The sequence below is a fragment of the Haliaeetus albicilla genome, chromosome 21, assembly GCF_947461875.1.
Source record: "Haliaeetus albicilla chromosome 21, bHalAlb1.1, whole genome shotgun sequence".
Classification (NCBI taxonomy): Eukaryota; Metazoa; Chordata; class Aves; order Accipitriformes; family Accipitridae; genus Haliaeetus; species Haliaeetus albicilla.
The window spans coordinates 3,709,770-3,732,129 of NC_091503.1; the positions used below are offsets into that span (position 1 = coordinate 3,709,770).

The following is a 22,360-nucleotide window of genomic DNA, read 5'->3' on the forward strand; positions in this document are numbered from 1 at the left end:
ACAGCAAGAGTAAGTGTATTGTAAATTCTACAATACAAAGCACTTTATTCTGCTGATTTTTAACGTGATATTTCAAAATTGGTTGTCATAACCTCTGTTGAAACTACTTTGATTTCTTCAGATATCTTGAATGAACTCTTCCAGAGGGAGAACCGTGTGCTGCATTATTGGACCATGCGTAAAAGACGTCTTGATCAATGCCAACAGTATGTGGTGTTTGAAAGAAGTGCCAAACAGGTGAGGGTTTTATATAAAAATCCTCTTCAATGTGATTGAGGCTTGACATACACTGACTTGTCCCACAATAACAAATTTGCCATCAACTTCGGTATTTCACATGGCTGAAAGATCAATGATTAAAATAAAAAGTAAGTGAAATTACTTGCTTTCCCTTTAATACAGAACAACTTAATCCATTGAGGCAGGATGTCTGTATTGCTGTAACTTAAAGGTAGTGTTTTGCTTCTGCCAGCTTGATCTGTACTGGCGAATCTCATTTCTGCAAGCTTGTGTTTGACAAATTGTTACGCTTGTTAACTTTTACTCACACGCCTAATTTGACCGGGGAAATAATCGGCAGCAACATTTTTCTCAGATATGGGGGGGGGGGGAACAACATCTAATTAAGTTGATTGGCAGTTCTAGAAAAATGACAAGTTGGATAACTCATTAAACAATAATAACTGAATAGCTTTGGGTTTGCAGTTCTGCGTGTACTTGGTTTTGTGGTTTCTTGCATGGTAGATCCACCTCTTTGTATTTTGTCGAATTTATCAGTCTGGAAAGAACTATTAAGTAACTACCACACACACAAAAAATCCCCCTCACTAATCAAAACACAAGCCATAAAAATAAGTAAGGGGTTCCAAGGCAGAATTAGTAACTGGAATGATCTGCATTGGTTTTTTCCTACCTTTTTTTTTTTTTTTTTTTTTTAAATGGATATAGGACAAAGAAAGGAAGCTATCTGTTCCTGTTCTACAGAGAATGACACAACACCCATAGTGTGAAATATAGTGAGATCTACTTTAAAGGCCTCAAAAAAGTAATTTTTTATTTCTTTCTGACAGCCATTGTAGACAGAGGCTTAAATACTAGTGGTCTGTTTTGGTCTCTTGAAAGATTTCTAGTCTGTCTTTCATGCTTTCACAAAGAATATAATGCAAGATAAATCTTGAGGTCAAGTTAAAGATTAATACCTCTTTAAAACACCACCACCACCCCTTCCCTGCCCCCTCCCCCCCCACCACTTTTGAATAACCTTAACTCCAACCTCTGCCAAGCACATGACCTGCTTGCTTTTATATAGAGATTACTGACTAACAGTCAAACACTGGAGATAAAGATCTGTCAGCATTTTCATTGTAAATCCCATTTTTCAGCAGTCACCAGTTCAGTCATCAAAAAGCAAACCAAACCATATATGGACTCCACACTGATTAGCCAAAAAATGGAAATGTTGCTGTCTTCAGTTAGATTTTTGTTTAGAAAATGGAAGGACCCATGCTTTGTGCTTTCAGAACTTGGTGCCCTGCGATGGGAGCAGATACCATAGTAGTTTGCGAGGGCAATGGTAGACTCTTAAATCGTTCCAGAGTTAAGGGCTCACCTAATTGTTAAATTGATTTCTCCGGTTCTTGTACAGTGATATGTGTCTCCAACGTACAATCCTGATCCTCACGTGAAATGACAGCTGATCTAAACTGTAGGAATTAACACGGAGATGAACTTTCTGTCATATTGTGGCTCTAGAGAGCTGCCAAAAAGTTACGAAAGGGCAACATTTGGGAAGGGAGAGGTTTTTTTGTTTATCATTCATTCCAGCATTGTGTAATAAACCCACCAAAAAAAGGTGGAGGTTAAAAAGTTAAAAATGAGAAGTATCAAAATAAATGTTGTTTGTAATGTCAGCGATAGCCATGCTTCTTGTCCATATCAGTCTTCATTTACAAAGATTGACATTAGAATGACAGGGGGTATCATACAGGTGGTTGGTTGAAATGTCCCTTTTCTTGACGGTAGTCCAAGAGTTGTTGGGTTTTTTCCATCAGTGACACTTGAAAAGTACACCCCCATCTCATCAGGCTTGCATCTGCACTTGTATGTCACTAGGTAAATGGCATCCTAGCCTTCACATTCAGTCTTGAATTTTGACAGCTTTCTACTCACTTTAGTTTTTGTACCAAGAGACAAAAGCATCCTAAGTGGAAGGAAGAGAACCAAAGTTGTTCAGTTACAGCCTTGATGAGCTTAAATTGTTGGCGGAATTACAATACAGACCTTGCCCTTTCTGATTCAGTGTAAGGTTATGCTCTTGAAAAATACGTATCTACTGTCCACCAAGATAAAACTTTTCCTGTTCTTGGTAATGGGGATAGATAAAAGGGTAAACTGAAAGTATCAGAGGTAAAAGTAAGAATGAGGACCCACTAGCAGTCTACTACTTTTTCTCTTGGGGTATTACATTTTTGTCTAGTGCTGTATGTGTTTACTGAAGACACAGAAGATACACATGTATTTAGTAACAAAACAGTTCTAAGCAGGCTGTATTAAACTCTCTTAGTATCTGATATTGGCTTTATCAGAACCAAGAAGTTTTGTAGTTCATGTGCCTCTGCATACTGCTGTAGTAGCCTGTATTAGAGCTGCAAAAATAACTTGATAATGTCAGTCTTCCGTTACATTATTTTTACTGTTATGCAGCAGTTTGAGAGGACTCTCTTTTTTTCCAGTAGCCAGAGAGTAGGATTCCTCGCAACCACTGAGTTATGCTTAAAAGGGCAGCAAATGTTAATGTGGGTAAGACGTAGATAATAACGTGGATCAGCCTGGTTCATAATAGTGAGAGAGTAAGGTGCCAGGACGTGGAAGGGAAACAATTTTAGTTTGCAGTTCTTAGTTCTTGTATTTTACTACCTATATATACATTAAGTGCTCTAACTGATACATCTCACCATTCCTCCTCTGCTGCAGCTTTAATTTCTAGGAGTACATGTAACTACAGACCGTACTTTTGTGAGGCTGGAATACATGTCAACTAAAGAGTGAAATGATAGTTATACGCTTGGAAAGTTTAGCCTACATATTTGGCAGTCTTACATGCATTTTTACAAGTTGGAAAATGCATGTTTCTGAGTACAGCTGTCCTGTGTTGCACCAAAAAAGTGATTTTTTTTTTGTTTTTGCTCAGTTGGGGAGTATGTGGACGTAGTCAGTTAGAACCTTTCAATAGTGGACTGCTATAGTCCTGTAGTAGTGGATTTCCCTGAAGTGTTCAGATTCATGTGTCAGTTGTTTAATTCTTTAAGCATTGCTTAACAGACTAAGTGAATTATTTCAGAGTTACAAACTGTTGGATATTGTAGAGGTATTAGATGATTGCCACAAGTGACATAGAGTAACATTTACCTGTGGCCAATCTGTGTTTGTGAAATACTGTTTACACATGGTTTCTACTGGCAAAAGTACATTGCCTTCTCTCTTCATTTTCCTTCATTGTTGCTTTATTTAGGCTCTGGAATGGATTCATGATAATGGAGAGTTTTATTTATCCACACATACTTCCACTGGCTCCAGCATCCAGCACACTCAAGAGCTGTTAAAAGAACATGAAGAATTTCAGATCACAGCAAAGGTAAAATAAATAAATAAAATTATGTAAGATTAAAAAAACCCCAAACAACTCAAATTCCCCCCGTCCCCCCCAAAAAAACCTCAAGATTTGTTTACTTGCAGTGGCTTTCTCTCTGTATTTCTGCTGGGAACAGAATAAACCAAAAGATAATCAGAAGATAATCACTGTTACTGGAGCTTCATCAGTCCTATGTGTTGTTGATTTCTCATGACAGAATCATAGCGAGATAACTTTAAAATATTTTTAAAAAACCTACAAACCTTGCAGGGCCTTCAATTTTTGCTTTCATATCCTCATGTCTGTGGATTACTGCACGTTCATTTAGGATATAAAATACAACAAGGCATATTATTATTTATCTGTGATTTAATTAGAAAACAGTAGAGAAATCAAAGCTTTACTTGTTAGGTTACTGATTTTTCTTAGAGTACTCTGTGATTCTGCTGTACCTTTTTGAGCCATGGCAGCATTATGTTCTTCTAGATCTCTGGAGGCCTCTACAGAGATGCAGATGTCACTTGTGAGGCTTACCAGTTTTTGCATGTGAAAGACAGGCAACTAGTGCGTGACTGAAGTACCTGAGCTTATGTAGCCTTGTTCGTCTCTGTGTTTTGTTTTGTCACTTGTTCAAACCTGTTTCCGCCTCTTGGCTCTCTAGTCTTCGTAGAGAAATAACAGAGCCCGAGACAGTAAGCAAGTGTTCGTTTGTCTGAAGGACCACCTCAAAAGAGAAGAGTTGTGGGGATGGAGTTGATCATGGGACATGTGGGAAGGGAGGAAAAAAAAAAAACAAACAAACAGAAAGAGCAGAGATCACTTTTGCTTTTCAAACCAGGATTTTCTTCCGAGTTTTGTTCCAGCCTTTGTTCTGCTGGATGCCTTCCAGCATGCAGAGCACCGCTGCCCGCCTTGTTTCCTCCCAGTCAGCAGATGACGTGGGTGCCCCTTCTGAAAGGATGTTGTTAGTGCCACTCCCTTGGCGTTTCGCTACCTGTTGGGAGGATGCATAAGCCCTTGCTAATTCCGTAGTGACAAGAACTGCTCAGTTGAGGAACCATCAGGAAAGAAAAAGAATTTAAAAAAAAAAAAACAAACCACTATTTATTTTCCAACTGACATAAGAGTCAAGTTTTTATTGACTGTTTTGCTTAACTCCCTGTTACCAAGGGCCCTGACAGTACGCTTTACTCTGACATGGTAACAGAGAGAGAAAGAAGTGGAGGTATAAACTCTCCCAGTGTGGATGATTTATGATATACATGAAAGAAAGTGCATAGTCTTGGGCAGCTTGTTAATTGGGAAAAGCAGTTAGTTACAGATTTGGTGGTGGCTACTTGCTGTCTTAGTTTCTCTCAAACAACTGTATGACAACAAAACATAATATAAAAAAGACCTGAAGAATATAGTCTTAATTCGTTAAAGTGTAAAGCATGTGAGCAGACTTATCTCCATCTCAGCACTTCAGTGATGTCTACATGTTGGTAGATCCTTGAGACTGTGGGCCAGGTCCAATACCAGGGCTTCAGTGGTAATAAACAAAATATCCTCTTTGGCATGAAACCCTGTTGTATTGATGCGAGGAGAATACCCATGCTCTTTTCAGCTTGCCTAGCAGAATTTCATCTCTGCGTTAGCTATGGAGCACATTTCTGAAAGAAAAACAAAAAATCACTTGCTTCTAGTCATGTAATAATAAAACACTAGGAAACCTATATTCATTTTATGCTATTTTTATTAGGAAAAAGGTATCTGTTTAAAGGAGTTCTGGGAAGAGAGCGGAGGAAGCTAGCTCCTTTGATGGCTTCTCCGACTGCACTTAGGAGCAGGTTAAGCAAAATGACCCCCTTCATGACAGGTAGAGCTGCTAACTGTTCGATATTTTCCTGTTTTCATAGCAAACCAAAGAGAGGGTGAAGTTGTTGATACAGCTGGCTGATGGCTTTTGTGAAAAAGGGCATGCTCATGCAACAGAGATTAAAAAATGTGTCACAGCAGTGGATAAGAGGTACAGAGACTTTTCCCTGCGCATGGAGAAATACAGGACCTCTTTAGAGAAAGCGCTGGGTATTTCCTCCGATTCCAATAAATCGGTAAGAGAAATTTGAGTGTGATGACAGACAAACAAGCTTTGCTTGCATTTGATTTTAGCTATCGTTTTCTCCGGTCTCCTTCCTTAATCAATTCTTCCTTTCTTTAATAAAGAGCAAAAGCTTGCAGCTGGATATAATCCCAGCCAGTGTCCCTGGGTCAGAGGTGAAACTGCGCGATGCTGCTCATGAGCTTAATGAAGAAAAACGAAAGTCTGCCCGCAGGAAAGAGTAATAAGTTTATTTCTTTTTAATCAATGAGAATGCATAAATCAATCCTGATAATGAAACAACTGTCTTGGCTTGTCTGGCAGCTTAGAAATTGGAATGGTAAAAAAAGGGTGATATTACTCAATAGGTCCTATGGCCATTTATTCACATGCTCGTTCTCACAGATAATTCTAGCATGTCAGAATCTTAAACTTTCAGAGCTATGTTAGACTTCTTTTAACTTGCTTTTCTTCTTTTTAGAAATAATGTGAAATAAATGGGTAAGGGGAGGAGGGAGGACAACAGTTAAATGACTGTAGCAAGTGAAAAGCATTTGAGAAAAAATTGCATCTCCTTCCCCGTTTCTTTTTGCACTGGTTAGTAATGGAGGGATGTTACCTTTTATGTTTCCTTCATCTGTTGTGTCTCTTCACGTTTCAATTCTCAGATTTTTCTTGCAGCAGTGGAAAAAGCAAAAGCTGATGAGGAAAAAGATGCATTCTGGTTATTACGCATTCATAATGACCTAGCAGACTGACATTTGATTATTCTTTCTGTTGTCACCTAAGGTTCATTATGGCTGAGCTAATTCAGACAGAAAAGGCTTACGTAAGAGACCTCCGGGAATGCATGGATGTAAGTTTTCTTTTTTTTTTTCACTAATCTTTGAAGACAGGATTCAATCCATTGCTTTCTGTTTCTTTCTGGCTTTAACGGCCGAGCATGAGTGGTTTGCAGTCATAGAACCAAATTAAGTATCTTTTCTGCTATTAAGAAGAAACTTAGAATTACATCTGATAACAGCCACTTCGGAATTCATCCTCTATGTTTTGCTTTTGTCAGTACTGAGTTTCAGCATTTGCTCCTTTCCCAATTCATAAACGTGTGGGGTCTTTTGTTTTAGAGAGGGGAGGGAAAAAGGAGGGGTTTACTTTACTTGCTTTGCTGGCAGTAGAGAAGAGCTTGTGTTAATTCTCTTATTATCTGTATCACATGTTCTGCTACTAGCTGACTTTTTGAATAGAAATTCAAAGAGATTCCATGGAAAAGTGCCCAGTAATTGTTACGCTGAAGCAAGTCATGTTCAGTGTTAGCTGTTGCACAAAGCATGAACTTCTAGACTGCAGACATGACCTTGATAAGGAATATCCTGAAGCATTAGAGGTTGTCAAGAACACTAGGCATTTTAAATTATGAAGTCTCAGGGACACTGTTAAATTGTCACTTTTAGAACTTGGATTTTTACTGTCAAAATCACAAGGTATATTTGACACAACAGGTACTGTCACAATTGGAGATGATGATGCTGCATGATCTTTCCCTGATTTCTCTCCAGGAATGCATGCTTACAGATACCTGGGTGCTTCTGTTCAGAGTTTATCATGACTTTTCATGCATCTTTTTTGTTCTGGGCAGACATATCTATGGGAAATGACAAGCGGAGTCGAGGAGATCCCACCTGGTATTGTAAACAAAGAACACATTATCTTTGGAAACATGCAGGAAATCTATGAGTTCCACAATAAGTGAGTGACTTATCTTCCATTTCCATATTACTGCTAACTCCAGATGATGACCTGAGGGATTTCCTAATGAAAATATTGTGCATATGAATAATGGACGCTTTTCCATAAAAAATCTAAAGGATTTCTTCTCGCATTGCTAAATTGTTTTGGTTGTTGCTTTTCTGCAGCCAGGTAGGTACACTGTTAGAAACTGTCTTTTTCAGCCTCGGACATCTTTCAGCTTTTAAGAAATTATTTGAATACATTAAAATTTTGCTGTAGGTTTTCCAGTTGCTCTAAAGCGATGGAAACCACTGAACTCAACAGAATACAGATATAGCACAAACATCAATTTAAGACTCTCTCATTCCTCCGGAACCCTCATTCCTGATTTCCATGTGTGACTGCTAGTGGGAAAGAGTAGGGCTCTTAGAAGCTTCTGTGGAGGTGCCCCACCACTGTTACATTTACTTGAGTACGGAGCATGAAAGAGGCTTGTCCACTATGTTTCTTCTTACTGGGAATGGTTCCTAGGCAGATCTGTGTACAGAAGTCTTGCTCTGAATCTTCCCTCTTTGTTAATTCGTTGGTGTTTTTATTGGGTTGATTCTTTGCAGTAATAAAATATACCTGCCATATTCCAGAACCTGATTTTACAGTCACTTGTATGCTTTCTGTTAACCTGAGCATCCAAAAAGCAAGTCACCTCCATTTTCTCTTGAGATGAAGGCTAAGCTTTTCTTGGAACTGAAACAGTAGGAAAGCTTCTTGAAGGAGAACAACAGCAGTTATTAAATTTTTGTGTACTCTTATGTGTTAACTGCATGTCTGCTGGATCAATTTCTGATCTTCACATCAGAATTTGTATTGAATTACATTTTATATTAGTTCTGTTATTACACATTTTTGTCTATTACTGTTCTCTTTATTTTTTTAATTCATGCTGTTGGTATGAATTACAGCAAGTTTTCTAACAGCTTTTATTCATAGACAGTAGATCAATATCAGCTGCTCTAATGAAAATGTTTCATGTGCCTTGTACTATTTGTTTCTCTTCTACCCATAGCATATTCCTGAAGGAGCTGGAAAAATATGAACAGTTACCGGAAGATGTTGGACATTGCTTCGTTACTTGGGTAATGAAGTCAGACTTACATTTAGAAGTAACAAGGGAGATAGGAAGCATGAATGGATGGATTCTTGCTCTCAGGTCCCTTTTTAATTTGTAAAAGTACCTCTTCCTTCAAATTTGAGTAAAAGTGTATGTATCTTTAACTGGGGGAAGAAAAAAATTAAGGCACTGCTGTCAGATGCTAATGCTTAGCTTCCCTTGAAGTTTATGCTAGTTGCCTAAACCTGCATTCGGGTTTCGTATCTTTGTCTTAGCTATAAATAATCGACTTCTGCATGCATTGCTATTGTTTTCAGTCTTACTTGCCTGATGTATTTTCTTATGCTGCCTATTTGAATGGGAAAATAATTCTGCATAGTTCAATTTCTTGAGAGAGAAGATATGTTTTCTGGTAACTGTGTGTAAAAACCTTGAGACAGAAATGATGCTTTCTGATAACCTGTGTAAATTTGCATTTCTTTCTGCAGGCAGACAAATTCCAAATGTACGTTACTTACTGTAAAAATAAGCCAGATTCTACCCAGCTGATACTAGAACATGCAGGAGCATACTTTGATGTAAGTACTTTGTGTCCACCTTTAAAGTATGCCTTGGCAGTTTGAATCATACACTTGCAGTTATGCCGAGTGCCTAATTTCTTAAGAAAATGCAAGTTTCCTGGTACTAATGCTGCAATTCAGTGTCAGCTTAAGAAAATCAATCCTATATTTCACATAGTTAACTTATATTGCTCAGTTGGTCTCATAAACCTGTCAAATCAAATGTAAAAAGTCACAGTCACATATCAGAGCAGTTCAGAACTGGAAGCAGGTTCTGGCAGTAACAACTGAGACATGAATCTTCAGCTCTCACAAGCACATTCTTCAAATCTTAGAATTTTGATGTGCTTAGTTTGCATTGTATGTCATAAAGATGGAAATCTTTGTTAAATTTTGGGAGCACCTTTAAATGGTAATTGTATGTAGTGGTAATTCAGTTGACTGCCGTTGTTCAGAGCTGCTAAACCAACCACCTTGCTTATTCAGTCCCAAGGTTACTTGGTCTATGTGTAATATTCCACTTAAGAAAGGACCAAAATGTAGCAGCTGTCAGAGGCTTTAGGGCGGAATTTTGGCCACGCTGAATGAGTTTTGGTTGAACATGTATTTACAGATGATTCAATTAGAGTGCTCTCTACCCCTTTTTGTTTCTTTCTCCACTCTGCTGAGCCACTAGCTGTGTAATGACACTACAGATTTTTTTTTAGAATTGTTTGTAGAAGTAGAGGGAAGGACGTAATGAAAAACAAACAAAAAATCCTTGAAGTTCTTGGGGTTAATTTCAAAAGTCTATCACTGAGGAGATGGGGATTCTAAACACTGTGAGGTAAGGCCTTTCTGTGAAGCCTCTGTTAAGTTTTCAGTGTTTTAAGAGGAGCGGGTAAGTTACAGGAAATCAGGCAGATATGACCAAAAAAAAAAATCAAAGAAAAATTTAGTAAATACTATTTTAGAAAATGACAAAGGGCTCTGCTAAAACTATGTTAGAAGTAAGTTCTTGCTGCCACCTCCAAAGGAGCACCCTTTGCTCCCTCTGTTTTACCAGTGTATCCAGAGCTCTCCATCCCCTAATCCACCCAAGGTGGATTAGAAGTATGAAGACCTAATTCTGTGCACAGGTAACTTCAAGAGCTTCCATTGATGCCACCACTGGACCATGTGAAAAAGTCATGTGTATCCCGTCTTGGGAATTTCTGATACCGTAATCATGGTTAGAAAGCCTATAGCTGCGGTGCGTAACTTGCTGTTTGAAACTATGTGGTTAAAAATCTATCCCATGCTGTGATAAATGGCAAACACTGGCCTTGAAGTTCAACCACGATCAGTGCTTGAAATCTGTAATTATCCCATCTAACTATCATCTAATTCTATTTTCCTCCTTTAGCTTTGTGGAGGACATTCTTTTTTTTGTTTTTAAGTGGCCGTTTTGTTTTGAAGTGATCGGTAACCTCTTTCTTTTCGTTAGAAAATGTTATTTCGTGCTCCCCCTTGTGGGACAAGATGCTTTCTGTGACCATGAACAGTTATACTAGCAGGTGATGCGAAGAAACCTTCACCTCAGCCTTCCTGGGGTAGTCCTGGCTGTTCCCTGGAACACTGAAATCTGTTTTCTTTTCTCTCTTGCGAGTAACAAAAGAAATACAGATTTTTAATTAAAAAAAAAAAAAGTTCTCGCCACATGTTTGATATCCCTAATCGTTGCTATTTGTATTTAGGTTTGTTGAAACACTTCACAGGTACCCTTGGAGCTAATAATCTTTTGTTTGTATAAAGTGAGCAGGCAGATGCACAACACAACTATTTTCTGTGGCTGGAGTATCTTGTCATCCTGTCTTTTTTTATTTCTCCTTGCTAAAATAGAATTTGTAGTTCATGTATATTATTGCATAGCCCTCAAAGCTGTCCGTATCTGAGTGTTGGTGCTCACAGTCCTCAAATGTTCGCTTTTTTCATGTAGGAGATACAACAACGACATGGACTGGCCAACTCTATCTCCTCTTACCTTATCAAACCTGTCCAAAGGATAACAAAATACCAGCTTCTTTTAAAGGTCAGTATTCAAAGTTCTTCATCTGATTCTGCTGTTCTGAAGAAGGCAAAGCTCTTGCTGAAATCAGGAGGGCTGTTTTACTCTGCACTCTGAGACTACAGCATCCTAGGCAGCCTCAAATATTACTGCGGTGTTTTTTAGTAGACCATTGAAAATGAAAGAAGGCATAAATAAGTAACTTTTTGCCCAGACTTCTGTAAATCAAAAAAGATACCTTTCTACTAATGTTTACTGAGAAAATATAATTTGCATTTCCAGAGCAAAAAAGTAATTCATGGCCATATAGACAGGCACATTTTTGTAATGGTTCCTGCAACAAATTTTGGCAAGCCATTAGCTATGTTTATGGTATTAAGTACTGTAAAATATATACATTTTATAGATTTATTTATATAAAACTATAATATAAAATATTTATAAAATATATTAATGTAGATGTGTGTGTATATATACACACACTCACTGAGTACCTGTACAGCTGTTGCACAAACAGTTGTTACTTGTAGCGTTGCATGGAAATGTCAAGTAAGTAGTAACTGTTAAAATAAACAAAACTTTTGGAAACCTGTAGTTAGAGCTTTCACTCAGTGGACAGATGTCTTGTTGACTGAGCAGCAGTGTTCGTGAACTGTGCTGGGTCTCTGTTAGGTGGCATTGCTTGTTTTGCAATAGCTGCCTACAAAAGTACTGTAACTGATCTGTGTCTCCCCTTTTTACTTGAGAACTGCCATGGATGGTTGTTTTTAAAATCTCTGAAAAACATTGCAGGCTATTTCAGGTCAAGTTGGATGGAAACAAGTCTGTCATTTTTAACTGAAACATATTGTCTGTTCTCCCCTTGCAAAAAGGTGCAACTGAAGTTGTAAGTTGTAACTTACAGAAATTCTCTAGGCTGTGCTGTTTCAGAAATTTTGGGGTATTTATTCCAACAATTATTTTTTTTTAATTTAAATATGCTATAGCCGCTACATAATTGAAGTGATGGGATAGATCGGTTTCACCAGTGTTTGCAGAGCCAGATGGCTTTGCTGCATAGTAAAATGGATTAATTTGGTGGTTGCTGGGTTTTCTTCTTTTTTTTTTTCTTTTTTTTTTTCCCCCTCCTGTAAGACGAGAGATGTAAAACATGGAAGGGTGGAGAGTCCATAACTTGAATGGTAGCGGAAACATTTTTACAGTTCTAGAAGTTCTGCTTATTTTTTCCAAATGGTATTGAAGCTGCTCGTCTCTTGTGCCTCCTGGAGAATATTTAGTTACACTCACTTTTCTGTGGAGTTGTAATGCAAAATTTAAGTGTGATGTAGTGTTTTGCTGTGATAGTGGTATTTGCAGTTAAACAAAAATAGTGTAATGATGATAATAGTAAGAATCACCCGGCTTTCTCTTTAAAAAGGAAAAGGGAATTTAACCTGAGGGAATGAATTAAGTGGGCTTTTTGAATAATAGAAGGAACATAACATGCCCTTTTGGTTCCATACGCTACATTTTATCTTGATACTGTTCAAATGCTCAAAGGATGTGAGGAAGTTTGAATATCAGCTCAGGCGCTGTTGCGTTAATATCTGTGGGATGTTAAATGGGCAGGGAGCTGCATCACCCTAAATTCCACTACAACGCTTCAGCATATTGCATTCTGTAATTTCTGTCCGTCAGTTAATGCTTGTTTGTATTCAGAAGTTTTGTCTGTAGGATGCTTTAACTGTGCGAACCCAGAATAGAGTAATTCATGGAATACTTAAAATGAAACGGCATAAATCCTCTTTTTTAGCAGCAGTAGTACAGAGCTGGTCTTCGGTGCAGCGAGGCAAAGACTGGCATGGGAGGCAGGGGGTCCTTTTGTGCTGTCCTGCTTTCCACCATCTTCATGACTTGGCAGCTGCATTGTTCTGGGCCTTGACATCTGATAGCTGTGTCTGTGCTTATCAGAAAAAACGTTGTCCTTAACGTAACTTTTAAAGATTTCATATTAAGCAGATGATCTTGTTTAAATTAGAGGTGGTTAACTGAAAGCTTGGCCTGTTCCTTGAAGAACAGATCATGATAAATGCAAAGTATGCTGTCGTGTCATTGGCAGAGTAAGAATTCAAAAAGATTTTACAGGCCAAAGATGATTCTTTGCTTGTTAGAAGTACTATTTGGTTGTCTATCGTATTATCGTATTAATGTAGAAATACGTGATAAAGAGTACTCATGTCTGCTCGTCTTGCAGGAGCTGCTCACGTGCTGTGAAGAAGGTAAAGGTGAGATAAAGGATGGCCTGGAAGTGATGCTTAGCGTGCCAAAGCGAGCCAATGATGCCATGCACCTCAGCATGCTGGAAGGTAGGATTCAGACTGGCTTTCCAATTCAGTCATATGCTGTAGATTAACTTTCTTTAATAAGTTCCTATATTACTATATGTTGAGATCTGATGACTGTGAACGTTTTCTTGTCTCTGGGTTTGTATTTTATGTACCTTTTATTTGGAGGTATATAAAATGCAAACTTGTCTAGGAAAAAGAATTGTGACAGACAACTGGTACAGTTTTGTTCATTTTTCAAATGTTCTTTCATCCTGATCTATAGCTCTGCCACTGCAGGTTTGAAAAATACGTTGGTTAACAAAGTTGTCCACTACTCACCTAAAATGTAGTAGGTGAATGGTCAGATATGATAGCTTCGGCTACATTTTCCAACCAATATCCTTGGCTTCGTTATGTGAGGCGCTAAGTGTATTAGAGGTGATTTTGCTGATTTATGTATCAAATAATTGTCTCCAAGAAGTTTGTCGTTTTCACATCTGTTTGCTGCCTGTTCCATAACAGACTTCTGGTTGAAATGAAATGTATCTTCTGGCAGTAAAATGTCAGCATAAGCCAATTTAGCCTGAGCCTTAGCCAGAACAGCATAATCATGTTCATGGCAGACAGTGGAGGTTGGATGTAATTGCTTCTATGTGCTTAGAGCAACTTTCTGCCAAAATCTGTTTTGTAATTGGCATGTTACCATGTATGATGGTGCCATCATATATTTAGTAATAAAAGTGTTTTTCTTTGGCATTTAAATTTTTTTGAGATAGAAGCAGAGCTGCCTTACCTTGCAGTTGCTGAATAAAGACTCATAGGTGCTTTTAGTCAATACTCCTTTTCTTTCTCTCTGCTTTCTAGTAGGAAAATGGAGCTTGTCACAGAATTTCCAGTATCGTGCAAGTTACTGTAAATTTCATCGTAGTTTGACATGTGATCCTTGATCATGTGAATGCTCAAAACCACCTTTCTTCCCTGATTTTTATCAATAACAATGTTGGTCAGTTTGCAGGATTGGTTCTAAATGTTTTGTTCAGGAGATGGTGTTAGTATAAATGCTCACCAGCTTCGGTAATAATCTTTTAACATTGGGAATGCGACTCTGGAGAATATCCTAATCTTTAACATAAGTTGGTTTTATAACAAATCATGCATGTATTGTTGAGTCATCCCATGTTAGGCAAATATAGTGAGTGAGCACATTTCCTCTGTATGTCTCTGGAGGATTTTGAATGAACATCCTGATGCAGCTTGCCTCTGATGCTCTCCGTGCCATTGCCCTGTTTGGAACAGTGAGAACTCGTGTTTTCTCGAGAAGGATGGTGCTCTTCTGTTCAGAGAATATTGGCAAGCGGTATCTATTTAATATGCAGTTTAATACCACTCAGAAGAGTATGGTAGACTAATTTCTGCTATTCTGCAGCTCTAAAGCTGTGTATTAAACTGGGAGAACACCGTACCGCTACAATGGAAGTAAAATTGTTGATATTCTCAATCTTCATCTTTACATTATGCCTCAAGATAAGTAATCCAGCTGTGATTTCTTTATTGTGGATCAGTGCTGGAGTGACTCAATGGCAGGCTGATCACCTGGCAACAGCTCCAATCTGCCATCTTTTTTCATCCCCTATTGGAACATGTTTGCATGCTCATTGCATACATGGTAGGGAAGGTGTACCACCAGAAAAGGTGGCATTTGGGAGCTTGCCGATGTCAGAACAACCTGATGTGCTCTCTGTGTCCTTGCAAGTTTCTCGCTTTCTGCAGTGGCAGAAAGCTTATAAGAGAAATCGTTTTCATCGTGGAAGAGGTTACCAGAAGCTGACATAGACAGATCTGTCATTTGTTGGTGAAATATTGCCAGAAGAGTTGATAAACTTCTTAACAGTTGGATCTCTAAATTTAGACGTAGACTTGAGCTACAGTTACGTTTAGTATATTGCAATGTTGAAATCAAGTCTTGGTTTTAGTATTGCTTCCTTGGAATCCCATCTTTTGCAGTCTCTATTTGGGGAAAAAAATAATCGTATCACTTAATAAACAGAAGCTGTGCTTTTTAATTTCCTCATATTATCAACTTTTCATGGTGAACTTTTCCTCTCCCTGGGTGTTTAGGCTTTGATGAAAATATAGAATCTCAGGGAGAGCTCATCCTTCAAGAATCCTTCCAAGTGTGGGACCCAAAAACTCTAATTCGAAAGGGAAGAGAGAGGCACCTTTTCCTTTTTGAGATGTCCTTGGTTTTCAGTAAAGAAGTAAAGGACTCCAGTGGAAGGAGCAAGTACATTTACAAGAGTAAACTGTTCGTAAGTATGGCAGAACAAGTGATCGTATTTAGAAAACTGTCTAGATTAGACTGTGACTAAGCTCATGTGATTTAAACGTGACCAAAGAACTTGAACAACTATTATAGTGCACTGAAAGAACAGCCTTGGAATGTGTAGACTGAATCTTTTGTTTGCTGCTTTGTTATGTATTTGAGGAGAAAGAGTAGGCTGAGAGCAGCTACAGAAGGCTACCTGTCAATCTTGGTGTGTCAGGACAAAAGAAAATCAAGATTAGGCTGGACTAATTTTGTCTTAATTGTGTGTGTGTGATTGCCAGATCTTTAAGGCTTGTTTGTATAAAGCAGAAGGATGGAAGGAGCTGACAAGCTGCTTTCATCTTGCTTGTTTGCTATTGCTGTTCTAGTAATATGCATGTTAAGGATTCATTTTGGTGGATATTCTACACATACTGATCTGGAAAGGCAAGAACTCCTTGTTATGGAAAGTTCATGCCAAAATGTCTACTAAGACAAGTAGTCTTACAGTAATGTCTTGTAAATAAAATGATAGCTCTTACGGGTCTATTGAAAGGATGTGAAGATGGAAGTGTTTTTCTTCCCATTTAAAAATAAATAAATAAAATAAACTCCTGCTTTCCTCATCCATAGCATGTATGCTTTACAAAAATGTGACCCTGGAATTCATATCCTTACCTTCCTATCTCGTTGAATGACTTGGGTGAGAGCAGTATTCACACTCTGTAAATTTAGGTAGCCAAGTGAGAAGACGGTCTCCCATGGCTTGCTCTGCATCTGTTGGAGGCAAGATTAGCTTTTCTACCAGACAGTTTAGAACAAGTACTTGAAATCACTTTACTTCTCAGAATCCCACTCTAAAAGACATTATTTTTCTATTGATCCTATTGGGCTGTATGACTAAGTCTAGATGGTATAAATACTGAGCCTTTTCTTCCTGCTTCAGCTCATTTTCCTTTGTTCTTTCCCCCTTCCCACCTCCGTGTCCAAACTGGTAAAGCAGGTTGGTTCAAAAAACCTCTTTTTTCTGTATCTTACTTTGCATATTTTGTCACTTCATTTCCAACACTTGCTCTCCTTCCTGATATAAGGTAGCTAGCAGGTAACACAGCTGCAGCTCTTTTGTTGATCACACCTTTCTTTGGTGCTCTCAAGAACACGAAATACAAAAAAAGCTTCTGGTGTACTGGAGGGTAACATCAGCTGCCAAGGCATTACGTGGGAGGGGAGACAGAGCTGAAAAATCGGTCCCATAAGCTTGTCACGTCAGTTCCTCTGGCAGGAATTTAGTAAAAGCCTTCGGTCCTAGAGAAGCTGCTGGAAATCTTGAAGAGTCTCATTGTGCCTCCTTTTTAAAATACAAGCATACTTTTTGTCTTCATATTCTATTTGGCAAAATATCCTGTAGCGCAGCTTACTCTTATAGCAGTTCTTATCGTCTGATCTTTAGAAAAGGCATTCAGACAGATTGTTGAAAGCGTGCGTGTTGTTTTGAGCTAAAGATCTTTTTTGCACACTGTCCTGTCTCCTGCCTCTGGAAGATGGTTTTACAGAAGTGAGGTTCTTCTCTTTACTTTGGGCATGATGACCATCGTGATTTCCCCAGCACAGGATTGTCAATGGCATGATTTGTATTAGTGGAAGAACGTGTTAATGAACTCCTTTGGCAACAGATAAAGTGTCCAAAAGCAAATGCCTAAGGAGGGCTATGGGACCAAGGCAAGCAGGCGTTACTTTGCCAGAATACCAGTAACTTGGCAGTACAGGGGCTTCCTCACCTGAAGGTGCTTTCTATGAATCCAATAACCCGCAACAGATTTCTCTTCCGTGAGTTTGTCCTTGGACCTCATGCGGGCTTTTATCATTTACGGTGTCCTTTGCAAAGAGTTGTATTGCTCAACTATATATTGGGCACAGGCCAACCTCCCCGTGTTGGGTTTTGAACCTGACTCCCTCCCACTAGTTTCACTTGATGCCTACCGGTATTGAAAGGGACAGTCAACAACGTATGTCTGCTTTGCCACTCCTTACTGTCCAGACCTCTGCTGCATTGTCCCTCAGTTGTCCCCTGTAAAATTAATAATATTTACAAGCATACCAAGGCTTCTAAATTTACTAGGCTTTCAAAAATAAATAACGTTAAGAATTGTACTATCTTGCCTGTTCAGACTTTATATTGGGCAGTGCAGTAGGGTATATTTTCTTTGAATTACATAATGTAATGTTGGATTAAGTATTTTACAAGCTTTTTAACACACACAGGAGTTGTAGTGAGTCAAGTTTAAAACGCATCACGGGCTTTTAAGTATTTCAGTGAAGAAGAGTCCATTTTACCAAAAAGAGATGACAAAGCTGAAAGGGTGGATGTGTTGGCTTGGGGTTTTTTTAGGAAAAAAAAAAAAAACAAACCCAAACCACCAAACAACAAAACAAGTTGGCATCAAAGTGTGAGACAAGAAAAAAATTACCTTTACTCAGGTACTGCATATCCAACATCTCGTGTAATGAACTGTGTATGTGCTAGTCATGATGTGTATGAGGGGAAAAATACAGCTTCTAATAACATAAGAATGCTTAGCAGCTGTCTTTTGGAGTGAGGGTTCTTGTGGTTTGAGCTATGTTTCTTAGTTTGTAATTTTTTTTGGAGCAGAGCCTATATGAATTGTTTAACTGGAAGCCAATTCACATGATCGAGATGTTGTTCCAGTTGGAAAGTGAAAAACATTTTGGATGATAATTAGCTATTAAGGTCTGACATTAGAACATTCCCAAAGACTGATTGTTAATGTAGCTGTCTTGCAAAATTCTCCAGGGAAACTGCATTTCTGAATTATTTCATTTGTTTCAGAGGGAAGGAAACGCACTGTGAAAGGCTCCTTTGGCAGAAAAGAGATCAGAGTTTTAGAAAGTATCAGGAGAATTCTTAAGCATATCTTATCTGAGAGAAAACATAAAAATCAGTAACTAGTGAGTGTTCCCTGATGGAAGTCAACAAGGAGAGAAGCCAACACTTATTTTTTACCAAGCACCTTTTTTAGATTTAGAAGGCTTTTATTGTTAAGTCAAAAATGTGAAATAAGCAATTTTGGTATTCAGATTATAAATGCTATTGTCTATTGTTACTTTACAGGAAAAACTGTTTAGCTTGCAGTTCTTCCTTTTTTGAAGAAACCCCACCACTGCCACCAGAATAAAGGATTCTTTCTAGCATATGAGTTAGCCTTAAGCTTCTAAAAATCTCTTTAAATAGCAGAGCTCAATTATTTAGAATATAAGCATCCTTTTGTGGCTTCTGAGAAAAAAAATGCTGTGTCGTCCTAACAATTTTTTTCTTAATTCCAGACTTCTGAATTGGGTGTCACAGAACATGTAGAAGGAGATCCCTGCAAGTTTGCTCTATGGGTTGGAAGGACACCAACTTCAGACAACAAAATTGTTCTCAAGGTAATCTTAGCCGATGTGCTTGTACAGTCTCTACCAAGTCTTGTAGTTGTTGTTCATACTTGGTGGGAAGGCAACAAGTGATGACTTTTCCTGCTTTGAGAGGGACAGCTGCTGACATAGTTTTCCTTTGTGTGTGGAAAGGATGTGGTATACATCTAACTCAAGTGGCTTGACAGCAGAGGGGAATCTGTGTGGTCTACTGAAGGATTAAACAAACTTCCTTTCACAAATCCGAGTGGGAAGAGGTTTGCTCCCATGGACTTCTGAAGTCTTGAAGACTTCAGCCACTAGCTGACGGAGCAACTGATATGCCACAGACAAATCATGGCATCAGTGTTACATTTCACGCTCAAGTCATTGCCGCTTGTTGGTGATACTGTTTTTCGTGGCCCATATTTTTATGCAGAAATCAAAACACTTCAAAAGATTTTATGTCTTTCTGTGGGCTACAACTTTTTCTGAAGATACTTGCTTTTGGGTGAGAGTGCATGCAATGCCTATACATTTTGTGTCTGCGGAAGTTACAGGTGTCAGTAGTGTTCTTTGCCTAGCTGGGAGAATGGCTAAATTCATTTTTCCCCACGACTCTGGTATGTAACCTGGGACCTGCTCTTTCAACTGGAGAACTCTTTTTGTAATACCGCAAGCAGTTAACAGGCAATTTGACATATTTTGAGGACTGCGTCATCTTTGAAACTTTTCTTCTGCATTTCTTAGCTGTGTTGAGCTGAGAAAAAGTTCATCTTCCCATTTACAGGTTAATACACCTACTATTAAACTTGTTTATGTTTTCACAGATATTTTTGGTGATTATTCAATAATACCACTTAAAAATGGCCAAATTTACATGTTGCCGCTCAAATGTATATGTTTTCCTAGTAAATTATAGGCTAAGAAGAGCTCACATTAGTTTTCTGACAGCAGTCAGTGAGTGCAAGGAAATGAAACGTAACATCACTGAATAATACAATTTGTTCAGTCTTAACACTCCCATAATGTCACAGACAGTGCTTTGCAGCCTGAAATGATCCTCCCAGGGTAGAGCAGTATAAGGGGTTTTGTTTAAGGTCTCTCTACATAAGATCACTTGAAGGTGTTCCTGTTCTCTTCTTTAATTTGAGCATAGGATATTTAGACAACTTGTATGGTATATGAAGCTTTTCAACAGTTTTGTTGTTTTGGGAGTTTTTTTATCATTTGTTCGTTTTTGAAGGTTGGAAACTAGCACTTCCTTAGCTCATTAGTATTATAAGGAAATTCCATGAAAACCTAAATAAAAGATACAACAAAACTTTTTGTTTGGCTTCTTTTCCTAAACGTTTTTTTTTTGTAAAAGAAAACAAAGATCTTTTTCCTAATGGTTCATCTGTTCCTTCAAATTTCTCCATCCCTTTAGAATCCCTGGTTATTAAATATTTATAATATATTAAATATTTATAATATATTCGAAGCCAATTATTTCAGGAGACAGCATCTAAGAGAAGTAGGAAGTTATATATAATAATTTTTTTAGATCTGCAATAATGTTTATATTTAATAGCATTTCAGGTGCAGAGTTAAACTGGATTAAACAATCAGATTACAAGTTGGGCAGCTGGATATCACATCTTTTCCAGGGTATCTCAAAAAGACAGATGATATGTTGTAGGCAGTTGTTAAAAAATACAATCCCTAAATTAGCTTTCTGCTTCCAGGTGTGTTTCAGAAGTGGGAAGAGTAATACATGAAATGTGTTGTGGAAGTATATGGGTTGCAGTATAGGTTAATTTTTCTTTCAGTGTTAGTAGATTATTGTATAAAGTTAGAATTGACCTAAAACGTAGCATGAGTTTAAAATACCAAAGTTCAAGGTGTTACTACTGGAATTCTTTAGGTATCTATATAAGTCAGTCCACCCTGTCTTGTATGAGATACATACAGGGCTTTAGCCTTCAAGTTATGAAAGAGGAATCTAAATCTAGATATAAAATAGAATGTTTTTTAAAAGAACAATATTAATAATGTTGAGAAGAGTAAAGTAGTGTTGGTGATAAAAAATGAAGACAACTAGCTTGAATTTCCTTTTCTCTGTTCAAGTTGTCAAAAATGATTCACAAAGTCATTCTTTATGCCTTCCTCTTTGTGTTTATTAGCTGACTGTATGTGTGGATCTTCTCAGCTATAGTAGTCCATTGTGGGGGTTTTGTTTCTTTTGCATATCAAAGGCATCCAGTATAGAGAATAAACAGGACTGGATCAAACATATCCGGGAAGTGATACAAGAAAGGACCATTCATCTGAAAGGAGCATTGAAAGAGCCGATCCACATCCCCAAAACCGCACCAACAACAAAACAGAAAGGAAGAAGGTAAGTAGTATTTAGAATAATCAGAGATCTCCAAGTACACAACAGCACTCTTTCCTCTGTAGTGTTGAATTTCTAATGACTTTCGGTGAATTGGACAAAAGCAAGAGTCATTTTGGCCAGCTTTACCTTACAATTAATTTCCAGTTTCCTGCAATGCTGAGTTTGTTCAGATTTCTGCTCTGAACAGTCTCTGACTTGTGTACATTCAGCCATTACGGAAGGGATTTGGAGCTGCAGTACAGGATAGCTGTACCTTTTAGATTTTTACAATTCTGCATGTGTTATTCAGGTCCTTGGTTTCCTTTCATGGAGCTCAAAATGTGTGACAATGTTCTGCTTGTTAGCTTTGGCTAAATGGCTGTGCAAGTTTCTTGTCATAGTGGCTGGTTGGCTGTTGCCTTAATTCTACGTGATGTAGAGCTTGAGCAAATGAATCTGTTCTCTTAAAGCATAGAACAAAGAATTAAGTGCTGAATATTTGATTTTTGCATCAGTTAGTTTATCTGGCTGGTATCTGTTGCCACGCTGTCTAGGTGCCCCTTCTTTAGAGTTGCAAGTAGGGAACTAACACGTTACACACACAGTGCTAATGTTGTAATGAAAACTGAATTATTTGCAGAGACGGCGAGGACCTGGACAGTCAGGGAGATGGTAGCAGCCAACCTGATACTATTTCAATTGCCTCACGAACCTCACAGAACACCCTAGACAGCGATAAGGTAAGTTTCCCAGGTGTTGCTCTGTTCTGCGAGCAAATGATTCATCCCTTAGCGTGGGTTAGCGTCCAAGATTAGTCCTTAGTACCTTCAGAGAGGAGGCGTGGAA

At 38.2% G+C, this 22,360-nt stretch overlaps 1 protein-coding gene across 7 annotated transcripts in view; it reads left to right on the forward strand.

The window, feature by feature from the left end:
* TRIO (trio Rho guanine nucleotide exchange factor) overlaps positions 1-22,360 on the forward strand; it is a 256,831-nt gene that overhangs the window by 156,445 nt on the left and 78,026 nt on the right. For all 7 annotated transcript variants that reach the window (XM_069808876.1, XM_069808875.1, XM_069808874.1 and 4 more), the window contains exons 20-33: positions 122-237; positions 3,512-3,634; positions 5,530-5,724; positions 5,837-5,952; positions 6,501-6,567; positions 7,348-7,457; positions 8,503-8,572; positions 9,036-9,125; positions 11,065-11,157; positions 13,367-13,478; positions 15,558-15,748; positions 19,087-19,188; positions 21,393-21,535; positions 22,155-22,254. In XM_069808876.1, coding sequence (XP_069664977.1) covers positions 122-237; positions 3,512-3,634; positions 5,530-5,724; positions 5,837-5,952; positions 6,501-6,567; positions 7,348-7,457; positions 8,503-8,572; positions 9,036-9,125; positions 11,065-11,157; positions 13,367-13,478; positions 15,558-15,748; positions 19,087-19,188; positions 21,393-21,535; positions 22,155-22,254 — 1,628 coding nt within the window. The remainder of the gene's footprint in view (positions 1-121; positions 238-3,511; positions 3,635-5,529; positions 5,725-5,836; positions 5,953-6,500; positions 6,568-7,347; positions 7,458-8,502; positions 8,573-9,035; positions 9,126-11,064; positions 11,158-13,366; positions 13,479-15,557; positions 15,749-19,086; positions 19,189-21,392; positions 21,536-22,154; positions 22,255-22,360) is intronic.